A 13540-nucleotide genomic window follows, 5' to 3' on the forward strand; every position below is an offset into this window, starting at 1 on the left:
TTGAAAACTTCAGATCACAACTGTGTGCTTAGACCAAAATGGTAGGTTAATTATTTTGAAGTCTCTGGTTGTAACGAAGTGCTGTGTTGTGCTATGAATGTTTGTATAAATTCTGACTTGTTCCAGAGGCTGTTCTACTTTACACCAGATGTATAAACCAATTTAAAGGAGGGGGAGGGAAATGGAACACTTGCCTCTAAAAACTGAGTCAAGCTTGCCATGGAGTTCACAGGCCCAGTAGCTTCAGAAAGGTATTTAACAATGTTTGCTACTTCTACCTAAATTTCTGAAATTTGAAAATATTCATTCAGGAAGTGGCATTAAATGTAACACTATGTAACACTGCTATACCAAAGTAGGAAAGCTCACTGTGTTGCCTTAAGCCAGGATGATTTAGGTTTTATTCTCTTTTCTCTGTTAGTTCCCTTGAAGGAGTTAATATTCCTTTATGTTGTACCAGTAAATTACAAAATCACAGAATGGGTAAGGTTGGAAAGGTCCAATCTTCTACTCAAGCAAGGTCCTCTAGAGCACATTACTCAGGATTGTGTCCAGATGATTCTGGAATATCTCCAGTGAGGGAAACTCCACAACCTCTCTGGGCAACCTGTGCCGCTGCTCAGTCACTTGCACAGTAAAGTTCTTCCTCATGTTCAGGTGGAACTTCCTGTGCATCAGTTTGTGCCATTTGCCTCTTGTCCTATTGCTCAGCACCACTGAGCAGAGCTTGATCCATCCTCTTGACACCCTCCCTTCAGATGCTCATAGATATTGATGAGGTCCCCTCTCAGTTGTCTCTTCTTGAGGCTGAACAGGCCCAGCTCCCTCAGCCTTTCCTCATGAGAGAGATGCTCCAGACCCCTAATCATCTTTGTAGCTCTCTGCTGGACCCTCTCCAGGAGCTCCATGTCTCTCTTGTACTGAGTAGCCCAGAGCTGGACACAGCACTCCAGATGAGGCCTCACTAGGGCTGAGCAGAGGGACAGGATCACTTCCCTATTATACATACCTGTAAAAAAAAATTCCTTTTCCAAGAAACTGTTTGGAATCCTCTTGCTATTGAAGCTTTCGTACCACTCTTTTTCCAGGCAAGAAACTTACTGTTTATAAGAAGTAATTTATTTTTAGTTTTGTTTGTTTTTATTTATCACTAATAACTGAGAACCTTCTCTCCCAGGGAAAGAATGTCTTTTCAGCAGCTCAGCTCGTTCTGGCAGCACTGTGGCTGATTAAGAGCTTTCAGAGAGAGTTAATCATCTTCGTAGGCTTCCTTCTGCCCTTGCTTGAGATAGGTTAGGGAATTAGTTGAAGGAGGCACTCCAGTGTGATTATCCAATAGCTTTAAAATACAAATAGTGAAGTGAATAAATAAGTGAAGCTTTCTGAATACCTTATTTCTGGTAAGCTTACAGGTGATCATGAGAAATACACATATAGAGCGATTTTACTGGTCTGCTGAGTGATTTGCTGATTTCTATTTCATAGAAAATGATCTTGTTACAAATGCACAGGACCAGGATCAGAGAGAGCTACTTCTACTGTTTATTTTCTTGCACACTTCCTTGTTAGTTTTCCAGAATCATGCTTTTGGAAAATAGAGTGCTCCTTACGAGGTTTAACTTGCATATGAACCAAGTTTCAATGCCAAAGAAGGTAATCTGGAACTGCAAGATTTGTCTCCCTTCCTTCCAAGACTGTGGATGTTGGAGGAGCCAGTCTGTCTGGTCTCCTGTAGCCACATGTGCATGTCCAGAAGGTTTTGTAGGCAGTGCTGTGGAAAGGAAAAAACAGAGAGAGGGAACCACGTTACAGGTTATGACATGGAGACAATAACTCCACTGGAAGACTGTTACACAACAGTGGTGTCAGTTTATTGATAAAACAAGGCTTTCTTGCTCCTATCTATATCCTGATTGTTATGGGCATGTGGGCAATGCTTTTCTGTGTTGTTAATAGACTTCCTACTGGCTAAAGGTTGTGGTGATAGGCCCTTTGCCTTGCACTACCATTGCCAGGGAAGTGTATTGTAGTATAACGTAGTTAAAAGACATATTATGTTTAAAATTTCAAGGAGTATCCTTAAGAAAAAAGAAATCTATAATTCTTTCTTTTTGGTATATGTGTTACCTGAAGATCATAGACAAACATTAAATCCTCGTACAAGTAACATTTCAGGAAGTGCTAAACTGCTGGAACTTCAGAGGAGTTCTATATTTCTTAATTTTATTTTGAAATCATGTTTTTAAAATCAAATTGTACTTGTCATGTATATAACACCTACAGGATATGCAGCATGTAGCATCAGTTACAGAATTTAACATGAGCAGAAGCAGAAGGTAGTTTATTAGGAAAGATTGAAAGAGCTTACCCTACCTTGATTTTTAATAGAATAACCATGTAAGAACTGGATCCAAAATGACCTTACCTTATTGTTACCTAGCTGTTGATATCAATACTCATTTTTCCAGGAGCCTTGTTTTTGTCTTTGAGTAATGTGTTTTGGTCTCAGTGGTGGTTTTCATCTTGTTACTAGTGTTGGAAACTTTCTTTTAATTATGTATTTTTTAAAAATCTATGGATGAGTTTCATTTTTAGATTCTTGGTTCTATATTAACTGTAACCAAAGCTTTACTTCCCAGCTCAATAAGATCTGCTTGTATAATAATATAGTGAGTTTATTTGTTTTTAATTTAAAATGTTGTATGTGGCTGTGGGTAATTAAAAACATTTACTGAAATATGGTGTTTTTGACTGTATCATGCTGGAATTGCCTCTGCTGATGGTGAAGAGTTGAATAATACTCATTTGTCACGTAGGGTGTTGACTCAGACACAGATGATTTCAATTCAGATGACAGAGGGTGTTACAAAACCCAGCTGTTGACTCTGCTCCTCTTTCTACAAGTTGCTTTCTCTGTGGCAGGGATGGCTGACCTATGAAGCAGTTCTTTGACAGCCACAGTTTGTAGCCTAATTTATGTAAGTAAACCAGTGGTGACTTGAAGTTGTTTTAATGCACTGGGTTGGCAACTCCAACAGCTTAGGGACTGCTTCCTGTGTAAATCATTAGTGCTGGTACACTAGTGGCAGTCTTTGGAGAAGAGTGAAGGACTGGTAGGATGTTTAAGCCGCCTGTACTAATGCACAAATTCTCTGGTTTTGATTCACAGTTAACTTGAGAAAAACATCTCTGCAGCAGTCTGCCAGCAGTTGCAGGGTAGTTGCAGACAACTGCTGGCAAGACACCTTTTCTTGGCTCCAAAAGATTAATCTCAAACTAGGGAAATTTTCTCCCAGAGCTTTAGTTGTTAATCAAATTTGGAGAAAAAAACCTACAAGAAACATTAAAACAGATACTCCTCTTTGAGGTTTCCATTTCACTGAGATTGGAAGAATACCATTTACCTTTTTTGAAAGAAGTACATGGTGGACACAGTATGAGCAAAGAAATTTATTGGCCAGGGCTAATGCTGTTGAATAACTCACTTGGGTGTTAATTAGGAAGCTATTCTGACAAGGCTACCAGGTAGGCTGCTTGGGACAGAAGAAAGAAAGTGGGTTTGGTTTTGGGTGGTGGCATTGTTGGGAAGGGTGCCAATTTTCCTTGGTTTCCCTTCTTTCCTTTTTAGGATAATACCTTGCTGAGCTCACAAGATAACTCTGAGGATTATGGAATTGGTTTACTTCTCAGTACAGTCAGGAAAGCTAACACTGATAGCAGTAGGTGAAAGAGACAGCCTTATTTTAATAGGTTAGAATAATCTCAAATTGGGGTTTATTGTTTATTCGTATTTAGATATCTACTATGTAAACTTTAGATTTTTGCCCTTGAAACAGAGTTATTTTCCCAAGAAGAACTTAATTCTATTTTTGGGTTTGATTATGGCTTTATATCCTCTCTTTGGAGTTAAAAATAGAATACAGATATCTTCTGTCTAATAAACCTGTGGACCAGATGCTTCTCTTGCCCTTTTTTTCCTATAGCAGGATTGAATTCCTTGCACTACAGCAACCCTGAAATCATTACACTGCATTTAAAACAAAATGCAGAAAAGGATGACCTTTTGCTAGGACTGTTTTTATTGCTAAACATGATCACCATCTTACAGCAAAAGCCAGTTTGATCCTTAAACACTTGTATTTATAGTATCTGTTCAGAATTGTCTATTGTTTGCTGTCTGTGCTCTCATTGATTATAATGCTGTGCATCTCCACAATGCAGGCTATTTGCCCCTTGGATCTTCATTGAACAGGCAGCTCTTATCTTCCTTGCTGATAGCATATCACCAATGGTACCAGTTAAGAGCTGAAAATACTTCCAGCATAATGGAAAGTTCTGCTTTTGCCAGGATGACTCATTAATTAACCCCTGGCACGTTCTGCCTGGGATGGAGAGGCTTCCTGTGCCAACTTAAGAAAAAGTTACGGGAAGATACTGTTACATAGCAAAAGATAAACTGATTGGAAGAATTTTGTCTGCCTTGGAGGAATTATGTTTTCTAATACTATCCATCTGCCTGAAACAAGCTTGGACCCACTGAACAATAGATACTGGAAATGGTTAATATCTTCCTTTGCTATAGGAGCAAACAGACAACTGTCAAGAAGAATAGACTGGTAATAGGAGAGTGTGGAAGCAAGCAGTACATCCAGGAGGCAGTAAATACCTTTTCCTTGCAACTGACCACAAGCTTTGGCTTTAAATAGGTCCCTGTGCAAATGTAGCTACCAAATGGCTGCTTGGGAGAGAAGAAAGAATAGTCTTGGTTTTGGGTGGTGGCAGGGGTTGGGAGGGCTGTTGGGACCATGAAGAGGCCAGGGGAGACTGCCCTGCATAACACCCTTCATGTGCCTGTCAGACATTGCTGAAGGTGAGTGGGCAGCTGGAATAAGGTTTCAATGTCCCAGCCTGGTGTGCATGGAATGTCTGTAACTCAGGACTTCACCAAATTTGTCCTGTGGACTTGAAGGAATCTTGTGTTGCTTTCATAGTGCTGGGGGCATGATTTACTTTTTGTCAAGGAATCTTTTCCAGATCTGTAAGATAAAACTTTGTGTGTTTGTAGCAGACTTGAACTAAGCAGAGTGGTCTGTACGTGAAGACAGATGTGATGGGTGTTAATGTCTCCTGTGAAGAGCTGTAACCTGGCCTAGGAGCGAGAAGCAATCTCCACAACTTGAGATTTGACTCTCAGTAGTTTCTGAGATAGAAAGAGCTTTTGCTGCAGAAATCCTTCTCCCTTCAGAAAAGGGAAGCCATAAAAAAAAGTTATGGAGATGCTTCATTTAAGCTAAAAGCATTGTTTGGACTTGGTCTGTTAATATTTGGGCATTTCAGGCTTGACAACTGTTTACTGAAATACCAAAATGCAGATATTTTTAATATCCAGTGGAGTTGCTTCATTGATTTCCCCTCAGACACACACACGTGCAGGGGTGACTTCTGCTTTTTGCCCCAGTGAGTTGCTGCCTACCCAAAATAGAAAAGGTTAGACAGACTTGTTACCTGATTGTCTCTCTTTGGCATGTTAACTCAGTCTGATGTCTGTCTAGGAGAAAAAATGAGTGCTGAGCTATGACAGTTTTTGCAACCATGCAGAGTAAACTGGGGGGCATGGTGCAGAAAGGAATATTACTTTGTACTAGAGACAGCAAACAAAAAGAGAGAGATGAGGAGACTAGTTTTATTAAGATAATGATCATGCTAAGTAGAATACAGGTTTAAACTATTTGTTTGCTTGGGAAACTTTATGGTCTAAATTTGACATAGTCTGTAGCAAGTAACCAAAGAACTGCCATATGGAGGAATAGCAGCTTGTGTTAAGATCATACACTTAACAGCGTAGTTTATAAATTTCTGTTGAGCAGTGTCTGCAATTCAGCAGCAGAAAAAGGATACTTTGTGGGGAGACTTGAGTAAAAAAAGGATGGTGAGATGTTTCTGAGTATTCCTTGCAGGTGCAAAACGGAAAGGTTGGGAAAAGCTGTTTGTAGTGGGGATAGAGATATAGATCCACATGTAAACAAAACTACTTAGTTTGTTCCTCAGTGGCGAAGTGACTGGTGGAACTGACTAAATCAATTATTTTCAACATCTCATAAATTTAATGACCAGTCTAAGGAGGGTCAAAATAACACTAACCTTTTGTTATTTGAATAAAATAAAAGTTGGAAAGGAATCTAACTGTCATCTGCAGTTCTTTACATGCTATAGAGTAGATGTCAGCAACACTCTGCCAAGTTGTGCTACACTGTTTTTTTTTCCCCTCAAATTGAAGTTTAAGCATTAAAAGAGAAATTATGCAGAATCAAGCTCTGTAGTTTCTCAAAGAAGCAAGATGCTACTGTGATATTCATGGCATTTTGCCTCTACATCAGTAGCCAGACGTGTCTCCTGCAGACTGCACAGATCACTGGCCACTCATAATTGGGAGCTGCTCCCTCTCAGGAGAATGTAGCTGCCAAATCTCATCCCTATTACACACTATTCAAAATCAGTCCACTTTGCCCAAGAGCTGAAAGGGGCTGACACCCATTCAAGGGTGACCTGGAGAGCTTTAGGGGAACAATTTAGCTATCCATACAGGAGGAGCTAATAGAAAGTATCTTCAACTTCCCAATCTTCATGAGGACCCTTCCTGAGTCGATTGCTGGGCTTTTGACATCAGCACAATGATAAGCAGAGAGTTGGATCTAGTAATGGCAGAAGATAGCAGCCATTAAACAGCAAAATCTGAAAAGGTAAAAGGGGAAAATAACAATTTCAAAGTTAATGGAGACTACGTGTCCAAAATAAAGAAGGGTTGGCTGCTTTTGTTTTATAGAAGGTCATCCTCCCCCACCTCCACAATAAAGCACAGGATGAACAATGAGAAGAATATGTTATGGGAGGAAAAGAGAATGATGGGGGGAATAATAATCACATGTAGAGGAAGTAACCAATTAGTATCCCACAATCCTGCTCTTTTAAAGAACTGTTGTCTTTTGTTCTGTCTGTGGATTCATAGGGGAAAAATCCCTGAAACTCTATTTCATTTGAAGGAACTGGGGAAAATGTTGTTGCTGTTGATTCTCAGTATTTCAAACAAATCATGAGTATTGATACTTTGAATACTTCATGTGGTGACACATGAAATATTAATAAATAAATATAATGTATTAGATAAACTCCTGTGTCTCATCATCAGCTCTGATGTGTTATTGTGTGTAAATTCATGGTTTTTTATTTAGTTGGAACATATGTGAACAGCTCTTCACCTGTAGAAAACAATTACAAGTCCTTCTGTGTTCACAGGTTCTGAATGCATTCTGAGTCCAAGAAATATGAGGAAGAGACACCTTCTCTACACTGGGGATTGGATCCTGTATTTTCTGCATTTGCAAGACTCTATATTAAAGATATAAAAGAAATGAGAGAATCTAAACAGGTGCCAGGTGTGTATTTATACGTGCTGGTTATGATGCACACAGTATTATAATTGATTTATGCTGTGCTTTTTATCAAAGAATTGCAGAATGCTTCATGAACATCAGTAGTTTTCCATACCCTTAAGCTAAGTGACATTAGTATCCTTTAACAGTTCTAAGAACAACAGGTTGTATGTGAAATATATGTGGAAAATAAAATGTTTTCATTACAATGGCTTTTCTTTCTCATATATGGATCAAGAATCTCTTTTACACTAAGGTAATGTTGTGTTTCCTTTATGTGGTAGTGCTTGTTATATTCTGGTAAAGTTAATTTTAAAAAATTCTGGTTCTTTCTGGCTGTATGTGTTATATCTTTCCACTGTCTCTACAACATTTGAGAAGGATTTTATGGCTCTTTGTTGCAAAATTTTGACAATTGATGACATTGCTCTGCGTGTGTATTTTGTGCTTTCCTGTGGATATTAATGTATTATAAAACAGAAACAGTTTTTGAGGTTTTGTTTGCTTAATTTCTAGATCTGATTGATACATGACATTCTTCATATGTTTGAACAGCCGTATTGTAAATTCTGACCTCTGTGCTGGATCTTGTACCACACCATTTATTTCCGAGCCCTTGTTGGCAGTTGTCTGCTTTGCAGCCTGTTTCCTACTGGTCTTCAGCCGATGTCACCCAAGTGTGAACATTGTCTGAAGTAACATGGGGCTGATCTTGAATTTCTGTTTTCACTATGAAGACTTTAAATAGACCTCAGTATGTTTTCTACTGTAGAAGGGTTCATTACTCCAAACTGAAGCTTGACAAGGTGCAAGATTATCAGGGAGAAACACAAAGAACTTAGAATTAATGAGGAAAAGGCAATAAACCCTAAGCAGAGTGTGTGTCTTTGGTTTGGTTTTCATGTTTTGTTTGTGGGGTTTTTTTGTATTTTTTCTGTCCACAGAGACAAGGTACATCTGTTTGTCTCTTTTTGAATATGCTCTGCCTTGTAGGATTTGTTATTCTTCTTTAGTTTTCTTTAACAGCAAGGATAGCAGCACTGCTATTTTTGCACAAGTGAAGGACTGGTGGTTTTTTTGCTCTTCTTGCAACCATTTTTATGTACATAGGACTTCACAAACCACAAACTCCAGTATATATGTATGTATCTATCTGTCTGTCTGTCTATCTATCTGTCTGTCTATCTATCTATATCTTTGTCAGTCTCATGGTGGGAGACTTTTGTCTTAAATCCATTGCATGAATTAGGCTACAGACTGTCGATGTTTATCTTACAGTGAGTATTATTTAGAGGCCTTTTTAAACTGTCTTATAACAGTCTTATAGTAGTACTGGTGTAGCAAGTGCATCTGGTAAAAACTGTTCTCCTTCAATTAGAGATATTTTTATTGTTTTCAAACAAAATACAAAACAAATGTCAGCAGAATAGGATTGTGGTTTGGACTTGGACAATTGTACATACACATTTAAAAATGTATTTAGAATAATTAACCTTATAAACACCAACAAACATTTCATGATAGCAAGAATAGTCCTCAAAAGTACAATACTGCTCTCTTTTTCATCTCTAAATTACCTGAATTTCCCTTCTCACTTCCCTTCCTGTTGTTTTACTTAAGTGAGTTGGCTTCTGCTTCAGAAACTCTTCCAGTTTTGTTTTCTCTTTTCCCCTAAGATGATCCTAAGGAAGTGGTATCTGTTATGTCAAGATACCAGCCTTTACAGTTGGTGCATGTGAGCTTTCTCCACTTCCTGTGCACCTGGTGTTCTGCACATCTAAGCTTGCTTGCAATCCTGTATAATTTTCTAAACCAAACTTTAAAGAATAAAATGAAATTTCATAGAACAAACATCCTGAATTTTTTTTAATTCTCCTGGTGCTGTGTATATACCAAACCAGATACCTTTCAGTATGTCTTATTTATTAGCAACAAATGATAGCACAACAGAAACACTAAAAAAAAAATATTTTGGGGAAGGAAGAACGTAGGTGTTTGTTGTCAGTGTTTCCTGCCCTTAATGGGCTTTTAAAGACCAACTGAAGCAAAGTATATGATTGGCTATAAATCAGTCATTAAGTAATGGTAATTAAGAATGAATGACTGCAAAACAAAGAGTTGTAACTAGGAGGAATGGAAAGAAATACAGACTGAATGTCAGGAAAAACATCCTTAGAATGACATCTGCTAAACCATGGAGCAGCCTTCCCAGGAAAAAGGTGGGATGCCCTTCACTAGGATTGTTTATATCCTGACTGTACAGATTGCCATGAAATGGTCTTGTATTGGCCATGAGGAAATGGACTAAATGACCTAATGAGTTTTTTCTTTCCATTTTTAAGCATTAGGATTTGATACCTCTATGACTAATGCCTTAAAACAACACAGAGGAAAGCAGTAAGCCTGGCCAATTACTCTCCTGCTATAAATGGTGACAAGAAGGCTGGAAAACCTCCCAGATAAAAACAGCAATTGTGTTGTCTTAGAGGCCTTGCAATGAGAGTGGGTGTCAAACTCAGTTGTAACACATAATCACATCATGGAAATAAGCTTTTCTCAGAGTTATCCTGCACTACTGCATTGTGACATCTTATCAATGGGAGAGGGAAGCTACAAATAGCATAAAAGGAGGTAATAATAATTAAAGCAATGTCAAACAGCTCAGTGCTCAGTAATGCTGGTAAAGACATGAAGAGCACCTGCTCTAGAGAGCTCTGTATCTCTAGGCCCTTGTACCCCTGCTGTGGCTTCCTGTTGTGGTAAGAGCCTAGTGCTGTGTGTGTTGTTTACTGGGTTATTAGGAGCCTCAAAGAACATGTTTGTCCGTAGCTTCAAATGTTTAGTATATTTTTATTGCTACCAATATGGACGTAATTTGAACAAATAAGCTGGCAGGAGAAACAATTTATACCTTGAAGTCATCAAGTCCAACAGCTTTTAATAGGTTAAATATCATTTCGTCTTTCAAATTAATTTGAGTAGTTTCTTGGAGAGTAAGGGTGGAGTTCTATGTGAATTTATGGGGATGGAGAGAACAAGTTTTATTCAGTCTCTGTCATTTGCTAAAACTCAGCTTACTAACTGGGAAATGAACATAATAACATGTTGCTTGTTTGCTTAATCAGGAGCTTGGAGTCTGCTCTACAGACTTACCCTGAAACCAGCCCAGACCTTTTATTGAGATGTTGTAAGATTGAATGAATAACTATGTACACTGGGAGCATCTCCATTGAGGGTTTCTATAACAGTGTCCTGGTAAATGAGAGAAAAGAGGACAGACCTGCCAAACATTTTCTATGCCAGACCTGACCACTGACTGCATGATTAGTACAACCAAATCTATGATGAGTGATAAATGTATCCTCAAAACATTGCAATGGATCTTCATGTGCAAAACTTGTGTTTATGATCTGCTTGGCTGATCACCTATTATTTCTTCTGAAGGTTTTGGATTTTCTCTCTGTCGTGCATGAAGAAAGTTAATTTCAGGCTCACTTAAGGCTGTTAGCTATGTAGGACAAGTTATTTTTGGATTTTGGTTTTGGGTTGGTTTTTTTTTATGCAGGACTTTTTTCTGACTCTCTTGCTGCCTTGTTTCTCTTTCCCTTTGTAAGAATAACACTTGCCACAGTGTATAGAGCCAAATGTTCCCTTTCGAGTCCCTCGAGTTATCTAGTTTTCAGAAGACAGTTATTGAACATCCCAGATGGCATACTTCAGTAAAGCAGCAGTATTCAAAAACTGGAGAAAACACATTCATTGAAAACTAGCCAGCCCAGGGTATATTTGGAGCTTATTGCTCTATCATCCTCCTGATAGTGCACTGTGAAGCCTCAGTGTATAATGTTTACATTGGTGTTTGTTAACAACATTTGTCATTCTCTTGAAAGGCATTACAGAATGAGGCAACCTCAGTGCTGTCAGAGTCCACTGGGCTCTGATTTCTCACTGTTTCCTGGACGTGTTTCTATGTGTTATTCAAGTTATCTTTATGGATGCACAAAAATAGCTTTGAAGGGATGTTTTTAGAACGTGTTTTTTTCAGAAACTGAAGTTCAGGATGCAGTCCACAATGACTGCAATAGTGTACTCCTCAATCTGAGAGGGTTGTTGCTCTCACCCTGCCCCCATTTCTCCTGTTCTTCTAGAAATGAAAGACAGAATTATGTTAGTTTTCCTTTCGGAGGCTCTGCCTTAATCAGGAACAGCTGCATTGTGAGAAGCTCTAACTGCTTCTTTTGTGTTCTATTATTTATTCTGAAGCCTGATGAAGATATAAAAAAAAATTCAAAACCAACCAACAAACAACAAAGCAAAGCAAAACAAAACAAAAACCCAAATGAAACAACAAAACAAGAAATTAAAAAAACCCTAATGCCTGCAGCAGTTTTTCAGATCCAAATGTGCAAGAAAACAAGAGATTAATGAAGTTCTGACACTCTAAAAAAGCAAGCTTTTGGTATCCCAAGTGGAGCTGATACTTTTTCCTTTTAGTGTTCCTAGTCTTCAATGTCCAGGGAATTTTTCCTGTGTAGGCGTTGTATAATTTCAGATATATTAAATATGTAAGAAATTATGTTTTTTACTGATAAATGTGACTGTGTAGGGTAGGATGTTGAAAGAAATAGTTACACTAATCAAGCATGTTCTATGTCTAGGTATATTCTTTTATAATGGACATCCAGTAAGACAGGTGGATGTTGTTGGGATAGTGGTTCAAACGAAGGAGAGAGATGCCTTTTATAATTATGGAGGTAAGGAAAGTTTCTTTCTTTCTTCTTGCAGTTATCAGCCTTCTAATCTTAGTTACTATTGGAACTGAAAGTCTTCCTTATTTGATCATTGTCTGTTCTTGAAACAACTGTGCTCTTATCCTAATACAATGTATATCTGCAGCTCAGATTACTTGGCAAATTTAGGGAAGCTACTGTTTGTCTTCACTTCAAAAGAAGAGAATCAAATAGTTACAACAGAGTAACTGATTCATTTGGGGTCACATAGCAAATCTTAATTTTGGTTGTTGCTTTGTCACTGGACTCCACCACCTTTTTCTCATATATATGGAGTTCCTTTGGTCAGGTACAAACAGATTTAACAGTGCCTGCAAATGGGAAATCACTTCTTCCTCTTTTGGACCTGAGAAATCCCTTCTGACTTCTTGCATGTTTTGTCATATCTTGGAGGCAGCTTTTAATAGCTTTTTAATAGCAGTCAGGAGCTTGTTTATGTTTAGATGCACAAGAGTCTTAGCAAATCTAACTCAAGCATCATAGTACCAGTCCTTGCCAACACCAGCTGGGAGTTGTCTCCTCCCTATTGCTTTTCCCGATATTCAGACAGTTTTATTAACATGGAAACATCTGATTGTCATTTTGTTCAGCTGTCTTTTTCATCTGGAAAAAAAAGCAGAGTGGAGTAGTGGTGATGTGGCAAGTTTCAAAAGGTGGGGGGAGGTGACGTCTCAGTAGGAAGGGGGAGGCAAATGCACAGATCCTGTTGAAGCCCTTGTGCCCAGTGTCTTCCTCTGCCATGGGTTTCCACCTGACAGAGGTAAGTCATGGAGTGCCTCTTTTTCCAAATTCCCTTGCTTATAAAATTGAGTCAGCAGCAGTTCCCTGGCACACAGGAGTATTGTGAAGATACAGTTGACAACTTAACCAGGTCCCAGGTTCGACAACACCTGCAGTTGCATCATACTGCTGCAGAGTAGCATTGGCTGCTAGTGCATCCAACATACCCTGCACGGGATGCAGCTGATCAGAGTTGACTCTGTACTCTCCTTGCAAGTGTCTTAGCATGAATATTTTCTAGATTTTAAGTCTAATTTCTGAATGTTTATTATTATCTCACCATTATGCTAAATAATAAGTTGTCAGTAAATATTTTGATGAACAAGATTCTCTGGCACTTGAAGTGGCACAGGGTAAACAAATGCCCAAGTTAAGAGGTGGAGATGTAATTGATGATGTAATGAAGTGTTGAAACGTAAACTGAACTTCAGCTATTGTTCTTTTATTGCACTAGTATGCAAATACAGTTATCACTTCATGAGAAGACAGAATCAAAATGACCAAGGCAAAACAATTCTATGGGCAAAAGTTTTCAATGCT

The 13540-nt window shown here is 38.5% G+C and overlaps 1 protein-coding gene across 4 annotated transcripts in view; it reads left to right on the forward strand.

The window, feature by feature from the left end:
* Window positions 1-13540, forward strand: part of STN1 (STN1, CST complex subunit) — a 43511-nt gene that overhangs the window by 9144 nt on the left and 20827 nt on the right. For 2 of the 4 annotated variants that reach the window (XM_027692261.1, XM_027692262.1), the window contains exons 2-3: window positions 7294-7433; window positions 12089-12184. In XM_027692261.1, coding sequence (XP_027548062.1) covers window positions 7301-7433; window positions 12089-12184 — 229 coding nt within the window. In that variant the 5' untranslated portion in view covers window positions 7294-7300. Of the gene's footprint in view, window positions 1-2940; window positions 2979-6721; window positions 6741-7293; window positions 7434-12088; window positions 12185-13540 lie in introns of those variants that run through there. The other 2 variants (XM_027692263.1, XM_027692264.1) reach the window with 2 other exon arrangements.

The sequence above is a fragment of the Neopelma chrysocephalum genome, unplaced genomic scaffold, assembly GCF_003984885.1.
Source record: "Neopelma chrysocephalum unplaced genomic scaffold, ASM398488v2 Primary Assembly neopelma1_85, whole genome shotgun sequence".
NCBI lineage: Eukaryota > Metazoa > Chordata > Aves > Passeriformes > Pipridae > Neopelma > Neopelma chrysocephalum.